Source organism: Chiloscyllium plagiosum, unplaced genomic scaffold (assembly GCF_037043375.1).
Source record: "Chiloscyllium plagiosum isolate Xiang-an unplaced genomic scaffold, Cpla_swu_hap1 HiC_scaffold_8, whole genome shotgun sequence".
Classification (NCBI taxonomy): Eukaryota; Metazoa; Chordata; class Chondrichthyes; order Orectolobiformes; family Hemiscylliidae; genus Chiloscyllium; species Chiloscyllium plagiosum.
Genome location: NW_028270146.1, coordinates 44,180,088 through 44,207,197, shown reverse-complemented (window position 1 = coordinate 44,207,197; position 27,110 = coordinate 44,180,088). Strand labels below are relative to the sequence as shown.

The window sequence follows — 27,110 nt, the reverse complement described above, 5'->3', positions numbered from 1 at the left end:
ATGAATTTTTTAAAATCCCTTTCTCCTTAAAAATGTGTCCACTATCCTTGAAATCCCCACCGTTGGGAAAAGGCAACTACCATTAACCCTATCTATATCCCCCATGATTTTATATACTTCTATAAACATCTTGTGATCTTACAGGTTAGACACAGCCAAGTTTCCAGTTTTACCTTGCCTCTCCCTACATCCTTCCGGATAGTCAGTCTCCAGTGGTCACACAGTGGTTAGTAAGTGTCTCCCAGTCTATGTTCAGCATTGTCATATCTCACTTGTTATCCCCATAGTGGCAGTGTGGATGTCCAAATGGTCCTGATCCAATGGCCAACAGTTTTTAGGTATATGCTGTCATTGACCTTATAACCACAGCTTAGCCAGTGTTATTGGGTTTAGAAATGTAGGTGAGATGGGGCCATAAAAATGCATTAACAGTAAATGGTCCAAATCAATATTCTATAAATGATCAGCATTTATTGTAATTTAGGATCTACTTACTGTTTGAATTTCCTTAGCGTTTCAGAGTTCGGAGTTCCAATGACTTCATGGATCTTTGCAATTTGGTCAACTTCATTAGAACCAGGAAAAAGTGGCTGTAGACTGTGGTAAAACAATTTTGGAAATAAATCTGAAGTAATAATTCTATGTTTCATTATGATGAAAAATTAAGTGTGTTGGAGATACTGGTTCACCTGTGGATACAGACGTTACAGAATTTTGGCCCACCAAATCCACATGTGCATCTCAAAATGTAACCATTTCATTACAGTATACTTTCATCAACCACTCAATTTAATTTTTAATGTTGATTTTGTTTCCATTTCACCCACCAATTCTGAATGGAAATCCTCGAAACTCTTTTGGGAAAGAGCTTTCTCCTGTAATCTGGTTTACATGTTCTGCATTTAACCTTGATGTTTCATATATAGGATCCATCAGATTCTATCAAGCCTATCCTTTCAGAATTTTCTATATTTTCATATTACCAAAGCATCTGCATTGCTCTAATGCAAAAACATTTCTATTTTCTACATGCCAGGCAGCATCTTAAAGTTTGGTCATTGTATCACCTCAGAAGCAACAGCATCCTACCTGTAGGTTGTAGCTCTATACTATACACAGTACTGTAACTGAGGGCCTGAGATTTTACACAGGCTGATTATTACCACTTGTTTCTGACATTCTATACTACTTGTGATAAATCCTCGAACTTGATTAACTTTGCTGCTTTATCATTGTGAGATACCATCTTCCATGTCTTCTTGATGTGCATCTCAAAATTCCTCAGTTCTTTCACCCACCATTCTGAATGTAAAGTTAATAAGGATTGAATGAGATTCATCCAAGGATACGGAGGAAAGTAAGGAAATTCCAATGGCACTGGCCAAAATTTTCCAAACCGCCTTACATGCAGGTGTGGTGCCAGAGGAATGGAGATTGGAAATGTTATACTCTTGCTCAATAAATGATGCAAGGCTGAGCCAATAAACTACAAACCAGCCAATTAATCTCTATGACGGGAAACCTTTTATAAGTAACTACAGTGTATTCAGAACAAAACTAACACTCACTTGGACAAAAATAAACAAAGAACCATTGAAATCTGAAATAAATGTTTCAGTTTTTGTCTCAGTCACTTGAACAAATATGGATTAAGGAAAGCCACATGGATTTGTTAAAGGAAATTTGCTTGAGCTTTTCGAGGAAGTAACACAGCCAGTTGATATAGGTATTTTTGGTGATGTACGTGGAGAGCCAAAAGGCTTTTTGAAAAAATGCCTCACAACAAGCCTGTCAGCAGAGTTACACCCCATGGAATAAAAGCAGTATAGAAAAAGATTAAGTGTGTGAGTGAAAGGTACAGATAGAGTTGATGGTGGTTGTCTTTTCCCTAAGATGGGGAATTTCAAGACTAGTTGGCACATTTTTAAAGTCAGAGGAAAGAGATTTTAAAAAAGACACGAGAGGTAAATTTTTTTTACACATGTGGAATAAACTTGCGGAGGAAGTGATGGTTTCAGGCACAATTACAAAGTTTAAAAGGCATTTGGATGGATATATGCATAGGAAAGGTTTGGAGGGATATGGGCCTGGGGCAGGCAGGTGGGATTAGTTTAGTTTGGGATTATATTCAGCATAGACTGGTTGGAATGAAGGGTCTGTTTCTGTGCTTTACGACTCTATGAAACAATGGTGATGATTGTTTGTTTTTTAGACCATCGATAGGTATATGTTGACTCCTTGGAATCCCAGAATTGGGCTCCTACTTTTCCTGATAAGTATAAATAACCTAAATTTTAGCACACAGGATACATTTAAAAGTTTGCAGATGTCACATGAAAAAACATGAAAGACAGACAAAATTGACTGCAGGAAACTTGAAATTATTCTTTGTTAAAAGAATGGGAAAGTTAGTACAAACTAAATGGTTCAACTTTAAAGTCAATGCAAATGCTGACAGAACAGAAGATATATGTTTATAGATCATTTAAGGTCAGAAATCACACGACACCATGTTATAGTCCAACATGTTTATTTGAAATTACAAGCATTCGGAACACTGTTCCTTTGTCAGACTTCACCTGACGATTTCAAATAAACCTGTTGGACTATAACCTGGTGTTGTATGACTTTGTCCATCCCGTTCTAACACTGGCACCTCCATGTCATTTAACTGGCAGAGTAGATAGACAGAAACGGTTCCTGTTCATACAAGGATCAAGAATCAAAATGGGAGTGAATTAAGATGATTAGCAAAATGAAGCAATGGGGACATTACGATTTTTTAGTATAAAAGATGGCTGGGATCTGGAATGCATTATCAAAGAAGGTGGAGGAGGCAAATTTCATCCCGACTTTCAAAATTGAATTGGGCAAACATATGGAGAGAGATAATATGGACAGCTAAAGGGAAATTAAGCATGTTGCTCTTGCAGAGAGTCAGCAGAGACACAATGTGTCCAAATATTTGCCTCTATTCTATTCTATGATTCCATCAATATTTTTTCATTTGTAACTTCATTTGAAGTTATTGTTTTAAAGAATGAATTATATCCCTTATTTTGCAATAAGGGGCAGAGTGATTATTTTAGATCAATACTAATTCATTAATATACATAATGAACAGAATTTGAAACATATAATTCACTTCCAAACTACACTGAAAAGCTATTAACTGTATATCAGTTTCTCTCTTCTGTACAACATTAATTTAATTTTCCATCTTCCTCTTAGCTTTGTATCTATTAATTTCCAGCGTATTTTTTTTTAAAAAAGGCTTTCTTAAAGGCCTTGCACACTATATCACCGCATTTTCCATTTCTTAGCTCTTCAAAGAATTTTAAGTAGTTTGTCAGGCATGGTTGTCCTTTTAGAAAATTTTTGCTAGCTATTTCCAACTATTTTCTCAACAGTCAGATGTGCTTTATTAATATCTCTGAAGTTTCCCCAATCATGGAAGCTAATCTCCTTCTACCTTTTTAAAAATTGGCACAGTATTGGTCACTTTTCAATTCTCCAGCATACATCCGCACTCAATTAACCTTTTAAATAGAAGTTCTGGGCAAAATTCTCCTACTGGAGCAGAAAATGTAGCATAAGTTAACTGAACTTGATGACTTAGAAACAGGAGATCATAACACAAAATTTGATTTTCAGTGCATACAAATATATACACATGTAGCATGCAATATTCAGAAAAACAATATTCAAAATCTAATTTATATTAATTTAAACACAATGCATTTTTATAGATCAATCATTAACAGAGGTTTAAATAGATTAGTGATGCGTTACATTTTTATGTATTGTAAATTTGTCTACTTAGAAACAAGCACTGCATTTCAAAATAATTTATCATCAAATATAATTTGGAAGAACCCAAATTATTCAGTCAAGAAGATGGTTAACATAATACACATCTGCTTTAAGAATGTCATAATGAAAGTGACAAGACGACAAAAGTGATTACTGCAGATGCTGGAGATCAGAGCCAAGAATGTGGTGCTGGAAAAGCATAGCCAGTCAGGCAGCATCTGAGGAGCAGGAAAATCGATGTTTTGGGCAAAAGCCCTTCATCAGGAATGAGAGTGGGAGCCTCGGGGTGGAGAGATAAATGGAAGGAGAGTGGGGCTGGGGAGGAAGCTAGCTGAGAGTGCAGTAGGTGGATGGAGATGGGGTAATGGTGATAGGTCAGAGGGGAGGGTGGAGTGGATAGGTGGGATGGAAGATGGACAGGTAGGACAGGTCATGAGGGCAGTGCTGAGCTGGAAGGTTGGAACCTGGGTAAGGTGGGGGGAGGAGAAATGGGGAAACTGGTGAAATCCACATTAATGGATGTGGCACGGTGGCACAGTGGTTAGCACTTTTGCCTCACAGCGCCAGAGACCCGGGTTCAATTCCCGCTTCAGGCGACTGACTGTGTGGAGTTTGCAAATTCTCCCCGTGTCTGCGTGGGTTTCCTCCGGGTGCTCCAGTTTCCTCCCACAGTCCAAAAATGTGCAGGTTAGGTGAATTGGCCATCCTAAATTGCTCGCAGTGTTAGGTGAAGGGGTAAATGTAGGGGAAGGGGTCTGGGTGGGTTGCACTTCAGCGGGTCAGTGTGAACTTGTTGGGCCGAAGGGCCTGTTTCCACACTGTAAATAATCTAATCTAATGTTTGATGCTATGGGGTTGGATGGTCCTGAGGCGGAAGATGAGGCGTTTTACCTCCAGGCGTTAGGTGGTAAGGGAGTGGCAATGGAGGAGGCCCAGGAACTGCATGTCATCAGCAGAATGGGAGGGGGAGTTAAAGTGTTCAGCTACGGGGCGATGGGGTTGATTGGTGCGGGTGAAAGTGACAAGAGACAGTGCTCATATTGATCGGATATCCATATATAGCCTGGATAACAGGAGAGTAGAAGTAGAAAATAGAAGTTAAAATACCATTGAGGGATAACAACCACAGAATTATTAGGGCAACATAAACTGGGATTCAGAAATATCAAAAGTCAAATTGTATTCATTCACAGGATTTGGGCTTCACTGGTAACGACAGTATTTATTACACATTCTGGATGTGCTGGAGGACAGGGAGGTGATATGCTTCTTGAACTGAAGTCTGTGTTATATAGGTACTTCCATACTGCTACCAGGTGGGAAATACCAGGATTTTGGGTGACAGTGAAGGAACAGTGATACATTTCCAAGTCAGGGTGGCAAGGGAGGCAATTGTAAATGGCAGTGTTCCCATGCATTTACTGCATTATCCAGATAGATGGAATAAATTCCAGTTTGTGAGCTGCTATGGAAGGGATGTTTGGAAATGTACTGTGGTTCATTTTGTGGAAGATTCATGCTGCAGCCACTTTGCACTGATGATGGAAGAAGTGAATGTTTAAGGTGATAAATGTGTATCAGTCAAATGGAATGCTTGACCTGGCTGATGTGAGAGACATACTCTCCAAACAAGTGGAGAGTATTCCCATTTACTCTTGATCTGTGCCTTTTAGGTAGTAGAAAGACTAACGAGTCAAGTGAGTCACTTGCCACAAACTATCCAACATTTAACCTGCTGTGGTAGCCAAAGTATGTATGCGGCTCATCCAGTTAAGTTTGTGATCACCCTCTAGATTTTTACAATGTCAGATACAAAAATGGTAAATACCATTGAACATCAAGGGAAGGCAATTACACTCTATCTAGTTGGAGATGGCACTTGTCTCGCGTGAATCTCAATTGCTGGTCTTTTTTCTAATTTGAAAGTTTTTCAGGTTTTGTTGCAACTTTGAAGAGATTGCTTCATATCTTAGGAATTGAGAATGGAACCAAATAGTGCAAAATTGTTAATAAACAACTCCAATTCTGACAATATTTTATGTTTAAAGGAAGTGAATTGAAAAAAGTGAATGAATAACTTAAACAAATTGATTTCATAGGGAGTTCTTCAAAATCACTCCAGTAGAGGGCATATTGAGAAGATCTCTGAAAGCGTAACGATGAACATGGAAGATATTATAATTCAACGTATCAAGCGTAAACTAAAACAAGCATTATCCTAAGCATGAGCCTGTAAATTAAAGCAAACCAAAGAGGAAAAGTTACATTTATAAAACTTAAGCAAGACTAGGTATGAAATTCATTATTCTTTCAGAAAGCTATCTTACGCATACTGTGCCAAATAGGCTTTGGGGTATATGATTCAATACAGAAAACATCTCAACATAATGATTACAGAAGAGAAAAACCTAGAAAGAAGCACTTCTGTAGACAAAATGTAACAATAAAAAAAACATAACTTGAACAAATTAACCTGAAATATAACAGTTAACATTCCAAATCACCCCTTTTTCCAAGTATTCATAAGGGTACCCTTTCCAAACAGGATAGCAATGGCAATGGCAATTCAATGACTTTTAAATAAATAGAAGTCTTCAATAGATCTAAAGGGCTGGACACCAGTTAATAACTAGGGATAGAAGATATTTATTAATGAGTACTATGAGATGTAAGGATGAAATTTATGAAAGGTTGTCAATCATTATAAGGCAGTTACTAAACACAATGGAAGCATCAGCAGTTTGGAAACATTAATTTTATGACCATTCTTAAAACTGCAATAAGTTAATCATAGACCACAGTGCACCCATTAATCTTCCTTCATTCCCACATAAAACTGTAGTTTTGATTACTGGGAATAAATATTAAAAGCTGTGAATGTTCGTTAGAAACTCTAAACTAATGCTCATTGCCAAAGGCACTCTGACTCAAACTCTACAACTAAATCTTAATGTACATTTTCCTAAATACTGTGCAGTTTTGCAATTTTAATCTCTTGGAAACTACATTTAACTTAATAATAACACTTTCAATATTAACTGCTAGGCAAGCCTATTGTGGCAGTGTCAGAAATCTACTTCAGCAGTGTGAGTTGAGAGTGCGAGCCAGAAGGCAGCTGGGAACCTAAGTTAGAATGTAAAATACTTACCTCATGAATCAGCAGCCTCCACATCAGCAGTAGGAGTCATGAGAACACAAGCCAGGAGCAGCTGGGAAGGAAAATTTGAATATTAAATACTTACCTCATGAATTAGCACAGCGAAAGCTGAACAGAAACAGAAGTGGACACGGGGACTGCTGGGTAAGTGAACTAATAAATTTGGGTAGTGGCTAAACCTGAAACACTACACATGTGGTGCCTCCCACTGTCCTCCTCCTCCTCCTCTGACTAAAAAAAGACTGTGTGTGGAGGGATGGTAAGGTAAGTTTTTAAAAAAATTTCTTTTGGCAATTGTGAGCAGGGGGGATGGAAGCTATGGCAGTTACATGCTCCTCTTGTAGGATGTGGGAGCTAAGGGTCACCACTACTGTCCCTGCTGACTTCACCAGCAAGAAATGCACCCAACTCCAGCTCCTCACAGACCACGTTAGAGAACTGGAGCTGGATGACCTTCAGGTCATTCAGGAGGCAGAGGTGGTGATAGAGAAGAGTTATAGGGAGGTAGTCACACCTAAGTTACAGGATTAAGATGGCTGGGTGACCGTCAGGAGATGGAAAGGGAATAGGCAGTCAGTGCAGGGATCCCCTATGGCTATTCCCCTAAGAAGGAAATGGGGGGAGAATAGGAGAGTGATAGTGATACGAGATTCAATGGTTAGAGGAACAGACAGGAGATTCTGTGGTCGTGAACGAGACTTCCGGATGGTATACTGCCTCCTGGGTGCCAGGGTCAGGGATGTCTTGGATTGGGTCTACAGGATTCTTAAGGAGGAGGGCGAGCAGCCAGAAGTCATGGTACACATTAGTACCAATGACATAGCTGGGAAAAGGGATGAGGGCCGAAAAAATGAATATTGGGAGTTAGGTTGGAAGCTAAAAGGCAGGATGAACAGAGTTGAAAATGTATTGCTGGAAAAGCGCAGCAGGTCAGGCAGCATCCAAGGAACAGGAGAATCGACGTTTCAGGCATAAGCCCTTCTTACAAGGATGCCTTCCTTGAAGAAGCTCTCTTCCTCCCTCTACACTTACAAGGATGCCTTCCTTGAAGAAGCTCTCTTCCTCCCTCTACACTTACAAGGATGAGCAGAGTAGAAAGCTCAAGATTGCTAGCGGTGTCACGGGCTAGTGAAGCAAGAAACAGAGAGTGAGCGCAGCTGAACACATGGCTTCAGAGCTGATGTAGGAGGGAGGGCTTCAGATATGTGGTTCATTGGGATACCATCTCTGGGGGAGCTGGAACCTGTACAAGGAGGACAAGTTGCACTTGATCTTCAGGGGTACCAATATCCTGGGCGGGAGGTTTGCTAGAGCTCTTCAGGTAGGGGATGGGAACTGGAGCTACAGATCAGAGGATGGGGTAGCTGGTGAATATGTAGATACAGTGTGCAGAGACTCTGTGAGGAAGAACATATAGTTGATAGGACAAAGTTGCAGTCAGTGTGATGGGTCTATTTTAGTGCAAAAAGTGCCAGAAATAAGGGCAATGAGCTTACAACATGGATCAGTACTTGTAACTATGATGTTGTGGCCATTACGAAGACTTGGATATCACTGACGCAGGAATGATTGTTAGATGTTCCAAGGTTTAAATATTTCAAATCGAACAGGGAGGTAGGTAAAAGAGGTGGGGAAGTGGCATTGCTAATCAGGGACAGTATCACAGCTACAGAAAGGGAGGTCATCGAGGAGAGTTTGTCTACTGAGTCATTAGGGATGGAAGTCAGAAACTGGAAAAGGAGCAGTCACTTTATTGGGAGTTTTCTACAGACCCCCCCATATGCAACAGAGATAGGGAGAAGCAGATTGGAGGCAGATTTTGGAAAGGTGCAGAAGTAACAGGGTTGTTGCCATGGGTGACTTCAACTTCCCTAATATTGATTGGAACCTCCTTAGTGCGAATACTTTGGATGGAGCAGATTTTATCAGATGTGTCCAGGAAGGACATCTGACTCAGTATGTAGACAGGCCAATTAGAGGGGTAGTATTAGGAAGATGTGGGTGTACTGTACGTTTAAGAGAGTTAAAAGCTAGCAGAACTACCTGACACAGCACCAAGGGTTCTGAATAAGGTAACAATGTAACACTTGGTCGAAAGCTGGTTGCCTGAACGCAAAAACAAATTCGAATTAGGCCAATCAGTATAAATTATACCCCCCGAAAAAAAAAACCCAAACTCCAATCAAGTTTGAATTTAGTATATTGACAATCTTAAAAGCCAATGACACAATCCGATTCTTTGAGAGTATAAGACCATGGAAAATTGAACAGTTGAGAGGAGAACTGCCAAGCACCAACATCTGCAGACCGTCTGGAGACTAGCTCTCTTAAATGTATCTTTATCGATCCATGACACGTGAAGCATAAGAAGAAGAAAAGAAGACACAGGAAGATCCAAACAGAAGGTTTGACAGCTGGCTGGTTTTGAAAACTTGAATTTTTGGCTAATCCTAAATCGGGTAGGTGGGTTGGTTATATCGGACTAGAATTGTAGAGGCAGAAAGTAAAAGATAGATTAGAGGAAGGGGTTGTAAATAATTGTTATACCTTAAGAAATGAAGTCGTTAATTTCCTCTTTAAATAGTTCTTGGCCTCTCAAATTTTCACAGATGACTCCTCGGGATAAATCTTTTTTGTGTTGCTGGTTTAAATTAAGCAGGAGGGTTTACACAGTGTCGTAACAGAGGCCATATTGGATTTGATGCTTGGCAACAACCCAGGTCAGGTGTCAGATCTCTCAGTGAGAGAGCATTTCGGTGACAGTAATTACAACTCCCTGACCTTTACTGTACTCATGGAGAGGAATAGGAGCAGACGGTATGGGAAAGTGTTTAATTGGAGGAGCGGGAATAACCATGCTATTAGGCAGGAAGTATGGAGCATAAATTGGGATCAGATATTCTCAGGGAAATGCACAAAAGAAATGTGGAGATTGTTTAAGGAGCACTTGCTGCGAGTGCTGGATAGGTTTGTCCCACTAAGGCAAGGATAGGATGGTAAGGTGAAGGAACCTCGGGTGACAAGAAATGTGGAACATCTCATGAAGAGGAAGAAGGAAGCTTACTTAAGCTTGAGGAAGCAAGAATCAGACTGGGCTCTAGAGTGTTACAAGGTGGCCAGGAAGAAACTGAAGAATGGACTTAGGACAGATAGAAGGGGGCATGAAAATGTCTTGGTGGGTAGGATTAAGGAAAACCCCATGGCATTTTAGACTTAAGTGAAGAACAAGAGGAGGGCCAGAGTGAGGGTCGGGTTGATCAAGGATACTGAAGGGAATTTGTACCTGGAGTCAGAGGTGGAAGGGGGTCCTTACTGAATACTTTGCTTCAGTATTCACTACTGAGAGGGACCTTGTTGTTTGTAAGGACAGTGTAAAACACGCTGATATGCTAGAACAGTTTGATGTTAAGGAGGAGGATATGCTGGAAAATTTTGAAAAACATGAGGATAGATCAGTCCCCTGGGCCAGACGGGATATACCCAAAGTTACTATGGAAAGCAAGAGAAGATATATCTGAGCCTTTGGCGATGATCTTTGTGTTCTCACTGTCCACTGGAGTAGTACCAAATAATTAGAGTCTGGCAAATGTTCAAGAAAGGGAATGGGAGTAACCCTGAGAAGTACAGAGCAGTTAGTCATACGCCAGTGGTGGACAAATTATTGGACAAGATTCTGAGAGACAGGATTTATGATTACTTGGAAAAGCACAGATTGATTAGAGATAGTCAAGCATGGCTTTGAGAGGGACAGGTCATGCCTCACAAGCCTTTTTGAATTCTTTGAGGATGTGAGAAAACACAGCTATAAAGACATTAGGAACTAAGTAGCCCTGGCGGAACCCAAACTGAGTATAAACCTGCAACCCAGAAAAATAAGAACTTCAGATGTATGGGAACACCACCACCTACAAGTTCCCTCCAAGCCACACAATCTTGCCTTAGAACTATATTGTAATTTCCTCACCATTGCTGGGACAAAATCCTGCAACTTATTACTAAGAGTTGAGGACTTCTTACTACACCTGAAGGACTGAGGTGGTTCACAATTTATGGATTTTTTTCCAGGGAAATAAAGGATGGCAACAAATGTTGGTCTAGCTAGTGCCACCCCACATACCACAGATGAATCAAACAAACATAAGAAATAGGAGTAGATCATTTGGGCCATTGAACCTATTCTGCCATGTTAAGATTACCACCAACTTGATTGTCACCTTAACTCCACTTTTCTGGCTATTCCCATCAGCTTTTAATTCCTTTTTTGATCAAAAATCTGACTAAAACAGCTTTGAATACATTACACATACTAGTTTCATGTTTTGCTGTGGAAAAAAATTCCAAAAGTCTTGAATCTCTGCAAACAGAAATATTTCCTTGTTGCCATCTTTTAAACTGTGACCACCCCAGTTCTCGATTTTCCAATGAGAGAAAATGTTTCCCAGAATCTATCATAAAGTCAGAGTCCTATAGCATGGAGACAAGCCCTTTGGTCCAAATTGGACCATGCCGATCAAAATGTCCGTCCATGCTAACTCCATTTCTCCCCACTTGGCCAGTATCCTTCTAAACCTTTCCTATCCATGTATTTGTCCAAATGCCTTTTAAATGTTGTTAATGTACCCGCTTCAACCACTTCTGCAGGCAGCTCATTCTATATGCGTACCACCCTCTGTGTAAAAACGTTGTCCCTCAAGCTCCCCTTTATTCTTTCCTTAAACTCTCAACCCTGGGAAAAAGACTAAGTGCATTCACCCTATCCATTCCTCTCATGATCTTATACACTCTTGTCATGTCAAGCCCTTTTGGAATCTTATAATTCAATAATATTTACTGTCATTCTTTTAAGTTTCAAAGAGTGCAGCAAACATACTTGTGAACCACAAAAAGGTCATTTATCTGTTTATCTCTCAACCAGCCCCACTAAAACAGATGATCTTGTCATATATTACTTGAATTTTTTTTTGAGTGATCTTGCTGTAGCATATTGGTTACTGTGATTTCTTCCATCATTATCAGAACTGTACTTGGATATGTGGAAAAACCCTAATATGAATTTCCTTTCATCTAACACTTTTAAAACTTAATTCCAAACCAGCTTGACTGGATTTTAAATCAGAGCTTCTTACTTTATATCTAACATACAAATCAGAACTTTGTATTTAACAAAACAGCCATTGTTATAATGATTAGTTGCTAGTTAACTATAAGAATATGTAATTGTTAAAATAGGGGAAAAATTTTCAAAAGATTTGAGGATGTATAAAGTTTATGATATCTTTCAGATTTGCCACCTTAACTCTGCGGCCTCCTTTAGCCTTGAAAAATGTATTTTTAACATTCCTCCAAAACTGCATGTTCCTCTGACTGACTGACATTTTGGACATGACAAACCCTTCTCTTTGACTCACCATCCATAGCTATATCTTTCATGGTCTGGGCTGATGTTACTGGAATGCTCTCCCAAACCCCCTAATGCTTAAACTGCAAACTCTGCTGGCGGCATGATGTGCGCTGGTGAAACCTGGAGCAGGTCTCTGGCTGCTGAGTGGATTGGGCTGGTGAAGTCTGGTGTGGGACTATAAATGGCGGCGAAGAAAAGGTTGGACTCTCTTTAAGTTAATTACTTTTTAATTTTAGGTTAATGAGAATGCTGTTGATTCATGGCAATTGTATAAACGTTTCACTCAATACATTTGACAATAATTTATTCAATCAATCAGCCAAATTTTCAGTTTAGGAAGCCTTCCTGAAACTTATCTCTTTGTCAATGGTTAAGTATCCAGTATCTTCCTGTTTGGCTAAACATTTATGGCAGGGGTCATAACTGCCACAAAAGATGGTTGGCGGTCAGTCATTCCGTACTAGGACATCACTGCAGGAGTTCCTCAAAAGGCCCAACTATTTTCAGTGTTTAAACAACTTTCCTTCCATCATAAAATCAGAAATGGAGTTGTTTGCTGATGATTGCACAATTATCAGCACTATCTGCAACTCCTTAGATCTGGAGCAACCATTGTCAAAATACAACCAGACCTGGAAAATATGCAGGTTTGGGCTGACAAGTGGCAAGTAATTTCTGCACTGTACAAGAAAATAAACTTTGAGGATAAACTTACAAGTAATATCAAGATGGACAGTAGGAGCTTCTTTAAATACATGACAATAAAACTGACCTAAATATGTAAAAAGAAAGAGAGTGGCTAATGGGAACACAGGACCCTTAGAGAGTGAGACTGGTGAAATAATGATAGTGAATCAGGAAACACAGAGTTATAGAGAGGTACAGCATGCAAACAGACCCTTCGACCAACTCGTTTATGCTGACCAGATATCCTAATCTAATCTAGTCCCATTTGCCAGCACTTGACCCATATCCCTCTAAATCCTTCCTATTCATAAACCCATCTAGATGCCTTTTATATGCTGTAATTTGTACCAGTCTCCAGCACTTCCTCTGGCAGCTCATTCTATACACGCACCACCCACTGCATGAAAACGTTGCCCCTTAGGTCCCTTTTATATCTTTCCCCTCTCATCCTGAACTTATGCCCTCTAGTTCTGGACTCCCTCACCCCAGGGAAAAGATCTTGTCTATTTACTCTATCCATGCCCCTCATGATTTTATAAACCTCTTTAAGGTCACCCTGACTTAAACCTACCAAGTTTTGCTCACCCATTATTTGTTTAATGATGTTCTTGTGAAGAGCTGCAGCTATTTTATTACATTAAAAGCATCATATAAATTGTTGTTATTGCTTCATAACTTCATTCTGCCAAGATATGGTTCCTTGGTTTCCTTTTTGTCAGTCGCCCAGTTTTCATGATGGGCTATTTGACCACAGTGTATCATAAGGTGGCATGATTGTTCAGTGGTTAGCACTGCTGCCTCACAGCGCAAAGGACTTGCGTTTGATTCCACCTCGGGTGACTGTCTGTGAGAAGTTTTAATGTTCTCCTCGTATCTGCGTGCTCCGGTTTCTTTTCCCCCCGCAGCAGAGGAGTTTAAATAATTTGCATTAGTACTCACAATAAAAAATATTAAAAATACCATCTAATTAAAGAGGAAAAAGGGGAGAGGAAATAAGTAATTATGACTACAGAAAAAGTACTAAACAATCTACTGGGGCGAAAGACTAAGTTTCTTGAACCTTATGGGATATTAAAAGAAGTTGCTTCCAATATTGTTTAGATTCTGGAAAAGTTCTGGAGACTTGGAAAACTGCTAAAGTAACACCTTTATTCAAAAACACAGGAAGTAAAAAAAAAATGCCAGTTAACTTAATGTCAGTTGTTGGGAAATGTAGGGTGTACTGTACAGCATGCAATAGCAGAGCATTTGAAAACACATAATATAATCAAGCAGAGTCAGCAAGACTTTATGAAGAGTAAAGAGGTAAGAAATAGGATAAAGGGAAAGAAGAGGATGTGATATATTTGGATTTCCAGTTGGTATAAGTTAGCACATATTTGGGTTAGCAAGTTTTGAGAAGATTTCTAGTTCAGGTTGAGATTCTGGATGTAGTTTTGCTCACTGAGCTGGAAGGCTAATTTTCAGACATTTTGTCACCATACTAGGCAACACCAGTGAGCCTGTGGACAAAGTGCTGATGATTCCTGCTTTCTTTTTATATGTTTGGGTTTATTTGGGTTGGTGATGTCATTTCCTGTTATTTTCTCAGGAGGTAGTAAGTGGGGTCCAAGTCAATGTGTTTGTTGATAGAACTCTGGTTGGAATGCCATGCTTCTAGGAATTCATTGAGGAGAAAGTGAGGTCTGCAGATGCTGGAGATCAGAGCTGAAAATGTGTTGCTGGAAAAGCGCAGCAGGTCAGGCAGCATCCAGGGAACAGGAGAATCGACGTTTCGGGCATAAGCCCTTCTTCAGGAATGGCATGTGAATTCCTTGAAGCTTGGCATTCCAACAGGAACACTATCAACAAACGCATTGACTTGGACCCCATTTACCACTCCCTGAGAAAATAACAGGAAATGACATCACAGGAAACAGCATCACCAACCCAAAGAAACCCAAACATATAAAAAGAAAGCAGGAATCATTGGCAGTGCTTTATCTGGAGGCTCACTGAAGATGTTGCCTAGTATGGTGACAAAATGTCTGAAAATCAACCTTTCAGCTCAGCGAGCAAACCTACATCCAGAACATATTTGGGTATTCAATAAGATAAGAGCCCATGGTTGTGGAGGTCATATATTAACATACATTGAGGAGTGGCTAACTAATAGAAGGCAGAAAGTTTGGACAAAGGGATAGGGACATTTTAAAGGATGGCAACCCAAAATGAATGGAGAATCACAAGGATCAATGTTGGGGTCACATATATAAATGACTTGGATGAGGAAAGTAAAAATGTAGCAGTCAAGTTTGCAGATAACATAAAGATAGGTGGGAAGGCAAGTGAGTCAGGAATGACAAAGAGAATGCAGAAGAATAAAGATAGGTCAAGTGACTAAGTAGAAACTTGGCACATGAAATGTATTGTAGGAAAGTGTGAGATTTTGCACCTTAGCAGTGAGAAGAGGAGATGAATATTATTTAAATGGAAGAAGACTGCAGAAATCTACAGAAGACAATTTCGAAGCCTTGTGCATAAATTACAAAAAAGCTAACATACAAGTTCAGCAGGTATAAGGAAAGCAGACAAAATGTTGTCCTTTATTTCAAAGGAAACAGAATATAAAATTAGGGTAAGTCTTACTAAAACTATACAAGACACGAGTTAGACCACAGCTGGAAAACTGAACAGTTTTGGTTCCCTTTTCTAAGGGACACAGTCCAGAGAAGGCTCACTAAGTTGATCTCTGATATAGAGGGACTATCCTTTGAGGAAAGCTTGTACTCATTGGGAATTTAGAAGAATGAGGCGCAACCTTATGATTCTTAGGGTACTTGACAGGGTAGATGCGGAGAAGATGCTTCCACTTGTGCGAGAATCTGGCATCAGAGGGGACATTCTCAGAATACAGGGTTGCCCAATTACAGCACAGATGAGGAGGAATTTCTTCTTTCGGAGGGTCATGATTCTGCGGATTCTTTACCACAGAAGGCTCTAGAGTCTAATTCGAAGGTGAGATAGGCAGACTTTTAGCCAGTGAGGAAATCAAGGGTTAAGGGAAACTTGGTTGAGGCAAATGGAGTTGAGGATTATCAGATTAGCTTTGATGTCACTGAATGGCAAAGAAGCCCTGATGTGCCAAATGGCTTTTTCTGTTCTTACATCTTCTGGTCTAGGACAAACATTTTTCAACAACATCACATAATACTTCGATAACAGTAGAATTCAAAGTTCACCTTGTTATTTCATAGAAAACACAGCCTGTGCTCCAGATGTCCATTTTGAAGCTGTAGTACCCATCTGTAAGAAGACATTCCGGGGCTCTATACCATCGGGTAGAAATATATTCTGTATATGGCTGCTTTGAGAGGACACTCCTACACGAACCAAAATCTGCCAACTTCAGCACGTTTTGCTGCAAGGTAAACCCAGCATATTTAAAACATGGAATAGTTACCAATATCATCTTTCTATTGGAATAAACTGACCAGTTACAGAAAAGATCATAAAATCCACTTCATTTGTCTACTTCAATTTCCTTTTCTAAATGATTTTATTGGACTAAGTTGGAGTCATCCAAGGGACCAAATGGAAGAAGGGACTAACCTCAGCTAACAGAACTGATCATGATATAAATACAGGTTTCCATTTTAGTGAGCATTAGTAATTTAATAAATTTTAATTTGAGGCACAGCTAGCTTCTCTTTCAATCGATTTCTCTCTAAATATTGTAATCAAACTCACTAAACAATCACGTATTACCATTTGAATTTTTCTTTTTAACATTTTATTTCAGTAAAATACCCAAACCATTACATAGCCCTCAATAACCAATTTTAAAAGATAGCTGTTCATTTCATAACAAAAACATACTTTATTCATAATTTCTTAAACATGACTATCCAATCACATTCCGCAGGGAAGCACAAATTCTAGATGGACATCAATCCTTATTGCTCAAACAACAGCTCACATCCAAGTCTCTAAAGAACATAGAAGAGCAGGGATCACTGCTCCCCAATAAACCATGACCTTAGTCTTGTATTTGAGATCTTGGTCCTCGGTCAACAAAAGGCTGAATTGGTGTGTTGGAGACTGATGAATTTCATTGTCCATACCTACCTTGCCAAGAGGTGGTTCTAAAGACATAAAAAATTATATATTTTTCTTTCATGGGATGTGGGAATCATTGGTAAGGCCAGATTTTGTTGTTCATCCCTATTTGCCCTCAAGCAGCCAATCCCCTTCTTGAACTGCTGCAGACCTTGTGGTGTAGGGGTACACCCATAGTATTAAAATTAATTACTTTTTCCTGGAACTTATCTATTTCTCACATGCTTCAGAGAAACAAACAAAATTGACCCTAATAAAAACAGAAGTTACTGGAAAAAAAATCAGTAGGTCTGACAGCAAGTGTGTAAAGATAGCAGAATTAACATTAAGCAGAGGCAACAACTTTGTAGAACACTTAAATTCTGACCACAAAAGTAACCCTAAACTTCCTGTTCCCTGGCTAACATCTCTCTCTCATGTTAGTTGCAGTGCTTCAGTAAAGATCAGGACAAACTGAAAGAACAGCAACTCATTTTCAACTTGGGGACCCTGCAGTTTTAGGACTCAATACTGAGTTATTTTTCCATGTCCCTACCCCAATCCCCAGGCCTTGTCATCATGTGGGCTGCTACCACAACCAACCCATTGTAATCTACTAATAGTTCCCATTTGCAACTCTTGATTCTCCCGGCTGACCATTACCCATTCCTTTGTCTGCCCAAGCATTGTTCTCTATCTCTCTGGGCTCCAAATATCATTTACTCCTCTCACCCTAACTTATTCACCTTTTCCTAGTTACAAATCAGTTCTGAAGAAGGGTCACTGGATCCAAAACATTAACTCTGCTTTCTCTCCACAGATGTTGTCAGACCTGTTGAGTTTTCTCCAGCAATTTCTACTTTTGTTTTTGATTTCCAACATGTGAAGTTCTTCGGATTTTTTTTGTTTAAAATTGACACGAAGTTCAGTGTATGTGTAGGTGAACACACAAACATCACATGCATTCTCTAGCTCTATGAATGAAGTTAAAGTGGTTTAATTTTGGACTGAAGGCAGTATAGATTTCCAACAAGGTCACCATGCCAGTAGGTAATTTGCTAGCTGTGAGATGCAATTTACAGCAAGGAAAAATGGAGGAGAGACAATGTGAAGGAAAACTGCTTTGACTACATTGGCTGTACAACAAGTGCAAAATTCCAAATAAATGTCCTGATCTCCATTGTTAATTAAAGTATATTGGTCAGTCTGCTGCCCTTCTCCCACCATTGAAAAGAAAGATTTCAGTCTGACTATTAAAAGTAATATGTCCTTAATTGTTCTGACAGATTGCAAACATACAGTGGAGATAGAGGTCACATTGCGACAGCAAGGCAAGCATTCACTGAAGGGGACAATTGTATTTCTCCAAACATTCCCCTTTTCATTGACTTTTTCCATAGTATTTAGGTCTCTTAAAGGTCCTCAAGTATCAGCTGATTCCTAGGTGATGTTACTATTTCAGCTTTTTCATTTTCTCGCAGAGAATGTTGTTGCAGTGGTAACTGTTGTGTTTATCTAATTTGATTGCTAACAATAACCTTCTGGGATTGATGATCACTCTATACTCTGCGAAGGTGTAGAAGATATTGTCTTGACCCAATGCTTGCAGTGAAGGCACAGTTTTTCTAAGAAAAATCTCTTTGACTGCGATGATATATCTGGTCCTTGTTCTGATGAAGAGTCACAGGACTCAAAATGCAAACTCTGCTTTCTTCATGATTTTTAAACTTCTCTAAGGTCACTCCTCAGTCTCTAGCATTATTCAGCTTATTCAGCTTCTCCCTAAAGCTCAAATTCTCCAACGTTGGCAACATCCTTATAAATCTTTTTTTTGAACCCTTCCAAGTTTAACAACATCCTTTCTGTAGCAGGGAAACTAGAATTGCACACATTATTCCAAAAGTGGCCAAACCAATGTTCTGTACAGCCGCAACATGACCTCCCAACTCCTGTACTCAATACTCTGACCAATAAAGGAAAGCTTACCAAACGCTTTCTTCACTATCCTATCTACCTGCTACTCCACTTTCAAGGAGCTATGAACCTGCACTCCAAGGTCTCTTTGTTCAGCAACACCCTCCAGGACCTTACCATTAAGTGTATAAGTCTTGCCCTGATTTGGCTTTCCAAAATGCAGCATCTCACATTTATCTGAATTAAACTCCACATCTGCCACTCCTCAGCCCACTGGCCAATCTCAACAAATCACGTTGTACTCTGAGGTAATCTTCTTCACTGTCCACTACACCACCAAATTTGGTGTCATCTGAAAACTTACTAACCTTACCTTCTATATTCACATTCAAATCATTTATATACACGATTATACAAAAAGCAGTGGACCCAGCACTGAACCTTGTGGCACACCGCTGGTCACAGGCCTCCAGTCTGAAAAGCAACCCTCTGCCACTATCCCTCTCTCCTATATTTGAGCCAGTTCTGTATCAGAATGGCTACATAGCCCTGTATTCCATGTGATCTAACTTTGCCAACCAGTCTACCATGCGGAACCTTGTTGAATGCCTTCCTGAAGTCCATATAGATCACGTCCACCACTCTGCCTTCAATCATGTTCGTTACTTCCTCAAAAAACTTAATCAAGTTAGTGAGACATGATCTCCCACTTACAAAGTCACACTGACTATCCTTAAATCAGTCCATGCCTTTCCAAATACATGTAAATCCTGTCCCTCAAGATCCCCTTTAACAACTGTCCACCACTGATGTCAGGGTCACAGATCGATAATTTCTTGGTTTTTCCTTACCACCTTTCTTAAATAATAGTGAAGAGAGATTGGATAGACTGGGGTTGTTATCCTTGGAGCAGAGGAGGCTGAGGGGAACATGATTGAGATGTATAAAATTATGAGGGGCACAGACAGGTAGATGGGAACAAACATTTCCTCTTGATGAAGGATCAATAACCAGGGGACTGATTTAAGGTAAGGGGGCAGGAGGTTTAGATGAGGTGAGAGTGAAAAAAACTTTCATCCAAAGGGTGGTGGGATTGTGGAACTCACCTCCTGGAAGAGTGGTAGAGGCAGAAATCCTCAAACATTTATATAGTGTTTAGATGTTCACTTGCGATGCCAAGGCATAGAAGGATATGGGCCAAGTGCTGAAAAATGGGATTAAAATAGGTGGCTGTTTTGACTGGCATAGACTTAATAAGCTGAAGAGTCTTTTTCTATACCTTCTAGACCTCTATGACTTTATGACAAGAACAAGGAAGCACTAACCCCAAGAAATCCCTAATCCTTGTCCCAGCAAACTGATTCTGCTTGGAGATTTCTTCCTCCTGAGAAGGAAGACAATCTCTGGAAAACTGCAACATGAAGGGAAGGAATCAAGAAAATGAACTTCACAGAAATCTTCAACTTGACAAAATGTCTAGAACCATGACAGTGTCATAAGTAACTTCCTATTCTGACAGTGAGACAAGGGGACTGCAGACAGGTTTACACCATGTGTGCCATGACCGGTATTGACTTACACTGGATCAATCACCATCTTATCCAATTTACCATCTCAATCTATTTGGCCTCTAAGCAGCAGAGGTAATAGAAGCAATGCCGCAAAAATATTAATGACTTAGGCCACTAAGGTACCAGCAAGGAGGCCCTTTTGTGTCAGTGCCTCATTATCAACCTCTCCAGCTCCTACAGCTAGTGTATATATTTTCTGCTCAAACCTGAAGTCCACCATAACAAGCATCTGTGATGAGGTCTTTGATCCTGACTAGCAAAAAACATCAGGACTCAACAAAATTATCAAGAGATACCTAACTGAGCACAAGTACAAAGTTTTCCTTGACTGGAAATTTTTCCATGGCTCAAGAGAAAAGCAGCAGTCTTACAGGTGTCAGAAAGTAATTCTATAGCAAAAAAAAACCCCACAAAATAAAAGAACAAATAGTGGGTAAAAAGACTGCAGGACATCCAGCGACTTGTAGACACCAACAAACACAGTTTCTTCAATACTATTGAGATAATAATCTATAGCCCAAGTCCAAAAGAACCTTCCCAGCTGAGAGTTAAGAATGAAAAGGAGCTCATCAAAAATGTGTTTTTGTGCAGTGTTCAGTGGACTGAATATTCTGTAGAATTCTTCAACTCCTTCAGCTTGAATGTCCTCAACTCCATTCCTCCATACCTGTCAAGCTAACACAGCCCAGAACAAAGCTGTAAAAGTATTTCAGTAAATGAGAAACAATTAGGCCTCTTTACCATGGTATCCACCATCTTGCAAGCATACTGCACTTCTCATTCAGTAAAATCTATTCTCCACCTTCCATCAAAAAGGGAGATTAAATTTATGTAGTAATGGATCGTTTTTGTTGTTTCTGCAGTTACATTTTCTTTACACATTATAATGAATTACCAGCTCTCTGCTGTCTTCAATTTTAGGAGCCAGAATTTCTTCGTCCTCCACTTGGCCACTTACCTTTTAAGTAACCTTCCTTTTACATGGCTCCAGCAGCACTAGAAATTCCAAACAAGTGAGCACTAAGCATTAGGTATATTCCATATGAAAAGCTTCCCTGCATAAGTTAGACTAACCCCTGCTATTTTGTGGTCAGCAACTTTAGAAGTCTAATACCCAGAACACAAACCTATAGTTTTATATGTCAGAAATAATTAATATCAAGTTGGCACGGCAACACTCAATAACAGCTGGAAGACCCAGCAGTCTGTGGTGTCCAGGACACTGAACAACCTGTAGCCATTCCTAATAGAATGAAAGAATATATTTATGCAAATCTTTCCTTTTGGTAAATCAAACTGATTAACAGCTAATAATTTTACTTTGAGACACATAATTGGCATTATTATGTATGTAATTGCTGCCCAGCACAGTTATACATGCTCATACCTCCACATAGCTGGCACAGACAAAAAAGAAACTTAAGTTACAGAAAAAGGGATGATACATGTAATTCTATCCACAAAATACTCCGAAGTTAAAGAAACAGGAAATTATATAGCAACATTTATAAATATGATGTCACATGGTGTCAAAAAAAGCCAAAGGAGTCTGCATAGTTGAACAACCTGATGAAAAATCTGAGATTAATCCATCTTGAATCTCTAATGTTCAGCCCATCACTTTCCATTTGGAGAGGACAAAGTTATGTTGCAAAGATAACACCTGCATTAGGGACATCTGTCATTGTGAAGTTGGGAAAAAATATTATCTGCTGTGAGGAGACTGGAAAATCATATGATAGGATTCTGTGGGACTCTTTCTGATGCCAACGATATATTTGGACTGGACCATTATACCATCCCCAACATGCATCCTGGAGTTCCAAAGCTATTTTGGAATTCTTGCACTGTCAAATTCCAATGTACTTTTTAGCAAACATCCAGACCTAGTCCATTCACTATTCCCCAACTACCAGTTTAGATAATGTGTATGTCACATTATCAAGGATTTAAAGTCTCAACATATAATATATCAATGCATTTACAGTACAGCATCATAGTTAATTCAATTTTAATCCAAATTAGTTAATGTTTTTTCTTTGTATTCTGCAAGCCATAGAGTTCAATTTTTGCAAAGATACAATGCCGATTCTTGTGCTTGTGAAAGTGACATCTCATGTTTGTGACAAGCAATTTTAGTTTGCATATGCTACACATACAGAGTAAACTTCTCTCTACTCCACCTTAATCTCAAAGGTTCATGCATGCTAATTCAATTTGAACTTCTCGATTTCTCAGTCAAGAGCCTGAGTACATTCCCCAGGCAACACAGCTAGGATTGATAAATCACCATGTAACGGACAGCATAGCAAGACTGTGCCTGTGCCAGGTGGTGAGGTAACCATTAAGACAGAAAAATACTTATCCTACCTTGTCCTCACCAATCTATGTCACAGATTGGTCTGTTCATGACAGTTTCATTAGGAGTGACAATCATACAGCTGTTGTGGTGACCCAGTCCCTCCCATCCTGAGGTGTGGCACTGCCTCCATGCTACATGGGACAGACTTTGAACAGGTCTAGTACCTCAAACACAAACAGAAATTGCTGGAGAAACTTGGCAAGTCTGGCAGCATCCGTGGAGTGAAAAGAGTTGTTAACATTTCGAGTCTGGTGACCCTTCTTCAGAGCAGAATGGTCTGAAGAACAATCAATGGCATATTTGACATCATCTTCAAGCCTACAAACTAAATAAAAGAGCATGTGAAGCAAGTGCAGGTTTCCTTCAAAGTCACACATCATCCTGACTTAGAAGTAGATCACTGTTCCTTCACTGTCATTGAGTCAAAATTCTAGAACACCATTCCTGAAGAATTATGGGTGTTCATACAATATATGGACTACAGCGGTTCAAGAAGGCAGCTCACCACCACGTTCTCCAGAGCAAATGGGACAGACCCATGTTGGTCTGGACAAAAATACCCACATCCCATGAACGAATTTACAAAGAAATCCCACTACTCTGTAATACTGAGAGTTGAATCACATTTTTTTAAAAAAACCTACCTTAATTAAAATGTTTTCTGGCTTTACATCTCTGTGAAAAATCCCATTTCTGTGATGAATAAAAGCTTTGGTGAACTAAATGAGTTGATCCATGATTTTCATTTATAATTCTCTCAGCAATTTCATCACTATACCATTCATATAACAATCAACTGTTATCAGCGGAGATACTTTTGTTTTACAATGAACATGTATATCTTGAAAAGATTATTGCCACTATAATCCATCCAACAGTCCTAAAATTTAAATTTTTTTTAGACCGGGTATTTCACACCACTGAAGCAGGGAGATTTGAAACCAGACCATGTGGTCCAGAGGTAGGGACACTACCACTGTGCCACAAGAAGCAATCAGTCCATAAATTTGAACATCTTAAATTAATTGCTTAGTAATTAGCAAACAGAGGTAAGTCATATAATAGAGGCACTTCTACACACTGAGTCTGCACTGACTAAAAAAAAATTACCTTTCTATACTAATGTTACTTTCCAGCATTTAGCCCACAACCTTGAATATTATGAAATTTTAAGTGCTCATCCAAGTGCTTTTTAAAGGTTGCGAGATATCGCATTTCTACTACCCACTCAGGCATTATGTTCCAGATTCCCAGCACCCTCTGGGTCAAAAAGAACTTTTCCCTTCGTCCCCTCAAAACTTCCTGGTTTTCACCTTAAAATTATACCACCTTGTTATTGACCCTTGAACTAAGTTGTTCTATCTAACCTATCCACAGCCCTCACAATTTCATGCACCTCAGTCAGGTTCCCCTCAGGCTCCACTGGTATACAACCAAGCCTATACAATCTCTCTTCACTGCTAAAACACTCCATCCAGGCAATATCCTAGCGAATTTCCTCTGCAACCCTACAACGTAAACCCATCCTTCCCACTGTGTGGCAGCCGGATTTGTACAGAGTACTCCAACTGTGGCCTAACAAAAGTTTTGTACAGCTTCCAGTGTAATATCCCTGCTTTATCTATGCCACAAACTGATAAAAGGTAAGCTTCCCATTTGGCTTCTTAACCATCCTCTGTTACATTGAGGTTCCTAGTGCCCTGCCATTCATTTAGTACTCCTTGTCTTGCACTTTGGAAGCAGTAACATCATGTCACACTTTTCAGGATTAAATTCCATCCTCCACTGATTTGCTTATCTGACCAACTCATTTTTATTTCTTTGTAACCTAAGACCTTCTTACTTTCTGTTAACAACCTAGCTAAACTTTGTGTCATCCACAAATTTAATTATTATCTGCTCCACGTTCTCAATTATATTGTTTGTATATACCACAAATATTCAGGGATTAAGCATAAGGTATTAGCCTCCAGTCACACCACATAAACAACCTTCAACCACCACCCTGTCTGCTACCACTAAGCTAATTTTGGATCTAACTTGCCAAGTTACCCTGGATCCGATGTGTGTTAACCTTCTTTATCAGTTTACCACTTAGCTTAACATTATTGGCTGGAAAATATTTACGATACCTATTTTCACTGCATATACTTTCCTTACCTGTGCATGTAATCAAGGGACTTACATAGTTGATACATGTAACTCTTTATTTTACCTTCAGGCAATGGGTTCCTCCGCCCTGTAAATAAAAAAGTGTTGGACATCTTAGTAAAGTCAACTGTGCTATTAAACAATAATTTTGCCTGCAGTCAAACTACTGCAGTTAAAGTAAAACTACAAACAGATAGAATGTGCTGGTTTATTTTTCACAGTCAAACTATTATTTGGTCTGCTCAATTTTAACTAATGCATGGAGTCATTAACGGAGGTGACTTTAAGTTTTGAGTTTCTGAGTGTTATAGTGACTTTTTCTTTATATTTCACAAGGACAGACATTATAATAACCATTCCATATTGAGATTTATTAAAGTATAGAGTAGTGGCTGAGACCATGACTAAAAATGTGCTACAAATCTCGTTATCCACACATCCACAATCTGCATGATTAATGAACTGTGAGAATTTCAAAACAAATAGGAGATTAGTAGAAACATAGAAGATAGGAGCAGGTGTAGCCATTCTCCCCCTTGAGCCTGCTCCACCATTCAATATGATCATGGCTGATCATCGTGCTCAATGCCCTGATCTCACTCTCCCCCGGTATCCCTTGATCCTTTTAGCCACAAGAGCTATATCTACTTTGCTCTTTAAAACACAATGTTTTGGCCTCAGCCACTTTCTGTTGTCGGGAATTCTACAGGTTCACAACTTGCTGGGCAAAGACATTTCTCCTCATCTCGTCTTAAAAGGTTTACTCCCTTATCCTAAACCATAAAACCTGGTTCTGGACTTCCCCACTAATCAGGAACATTCTTCTTGCATCTAACCTGTTTAGTTCTGTTAGAATTTCATAGCTTTCTAGGAGGTCCCTCATCATTCTTCTATACTCCAGTAGGTACAATCTATTTCACTCAATCTCTCCTCATACATCAATCTGCCATCCCAGGAATCAATTTGGTGAACTTTCACTGCAGTCTCTCAACAGCAAGAACATTCTTTCTTAAACAGATGACCAAAATTGTTATTATACTCCAGGTGTCATCTCACCAATGCCTTGTGTATAGCAGTTCAGACTACCAATACTTTCATCTTTTACGGTTTCATCCGATAGCCTACCAACCAAGAACTTTGTCACAGAACTCCACTAGCCATTCCTATGTTGTTGAATAAAAGATATACTAACTGTAACATCACTTGATATTGTAACAAATACTAAAATACCTAAGGCTCCCTTTCTGTTCTTTACTCTCGAGGCTTGGCTTTGCATTCAAAGCATTTGCCTCAAAAATAAGACTCCCTGCTACCAGCTCCAAAAATCTGAGGACACCAGTCATACTGAAACCTACCCTGAAATTAAATAAGATCATGTCTTTTTTTCTACATCCTCCTTTGTTTACATCAATATATTTTAGGAATAAAAGAATGACTAGGGTAGGAATAGGTCCAGTCAAGGATAGTAGTGGGAAGTTGCGTGTGGAGGCGGAAGAGATTGGGGAGACACTGAATGAATACTTTTCTTCAGTATTTACTCAGGAACAGGGCATTGTCGTCGATGCGAATACTGAGTCACAAATAAGTAGAATGGATGGCTTTGAGGTATGTAGAGAAGAGGTGTTGGAAATCCTGGAAAAGGTGAAAATAGATAAGTCCCCTGGGCCTGATGGCATTTATCCTAGGATTCTCTGGGAAGCAAGGGAGGAGATTGCAGAGCCATTGGCCTTGATTTTTATGTCCTCTTTGTCTACAGGAGTAGTGCCAGAAGACTGGAGGATAGCAAATGTGGTTCCCTTGTTCAAAAAGGGGAGTAGGGATAACCCTAGTAACTATAGGCCGGTGAGTCTCACTTCTGTTGTGGGCAAAGTCTTAGAGAGAATTGTAAGGGATAGGATTTATGCACATCTGGATAGGAATAATGTGATCAAGGATAGTCAGCATGGTTTTGTGAAGGGGAGGTCGTGCCTCACAAAC

General features: G+C 39.5%; 1 protein-coding gene across 6 annotated transcripts in view; it reads right to left on the bottom strand.

Moving 5' to 3' along the window:
• mok (MOK protein kinase) overlaps positions 1–27,110 on the bottom strand; it is a 131,622-nt gene that overhangs the window by 44,393 nt on the left and 60,119 nt on the right. For all 6 annotated transcript variants that reach the window (XM_043697360.2, XM_087989759.1, XM_087989758.1 and 3 more), the window contains 4 exons: positions 25,143–25,221; positions 23,627–23,675; positions 16,280–16,458; positions 496–597 (listed from right to left, as the gene is read on the bottom strand). In XM_043697360.2, coding sequence (XP_043553295.1) covers positions 496–597; positions 16,280–16,458; positions 23,627–23,675; positions 25,143–25,221 — 409 coding nt within the window. The remainder of the gene's footprint in view (positions 1–495; positions 598–16,279; positions 16,459–23,626; positions 23,676–25,142; positions 25,222–27,110) is intronic.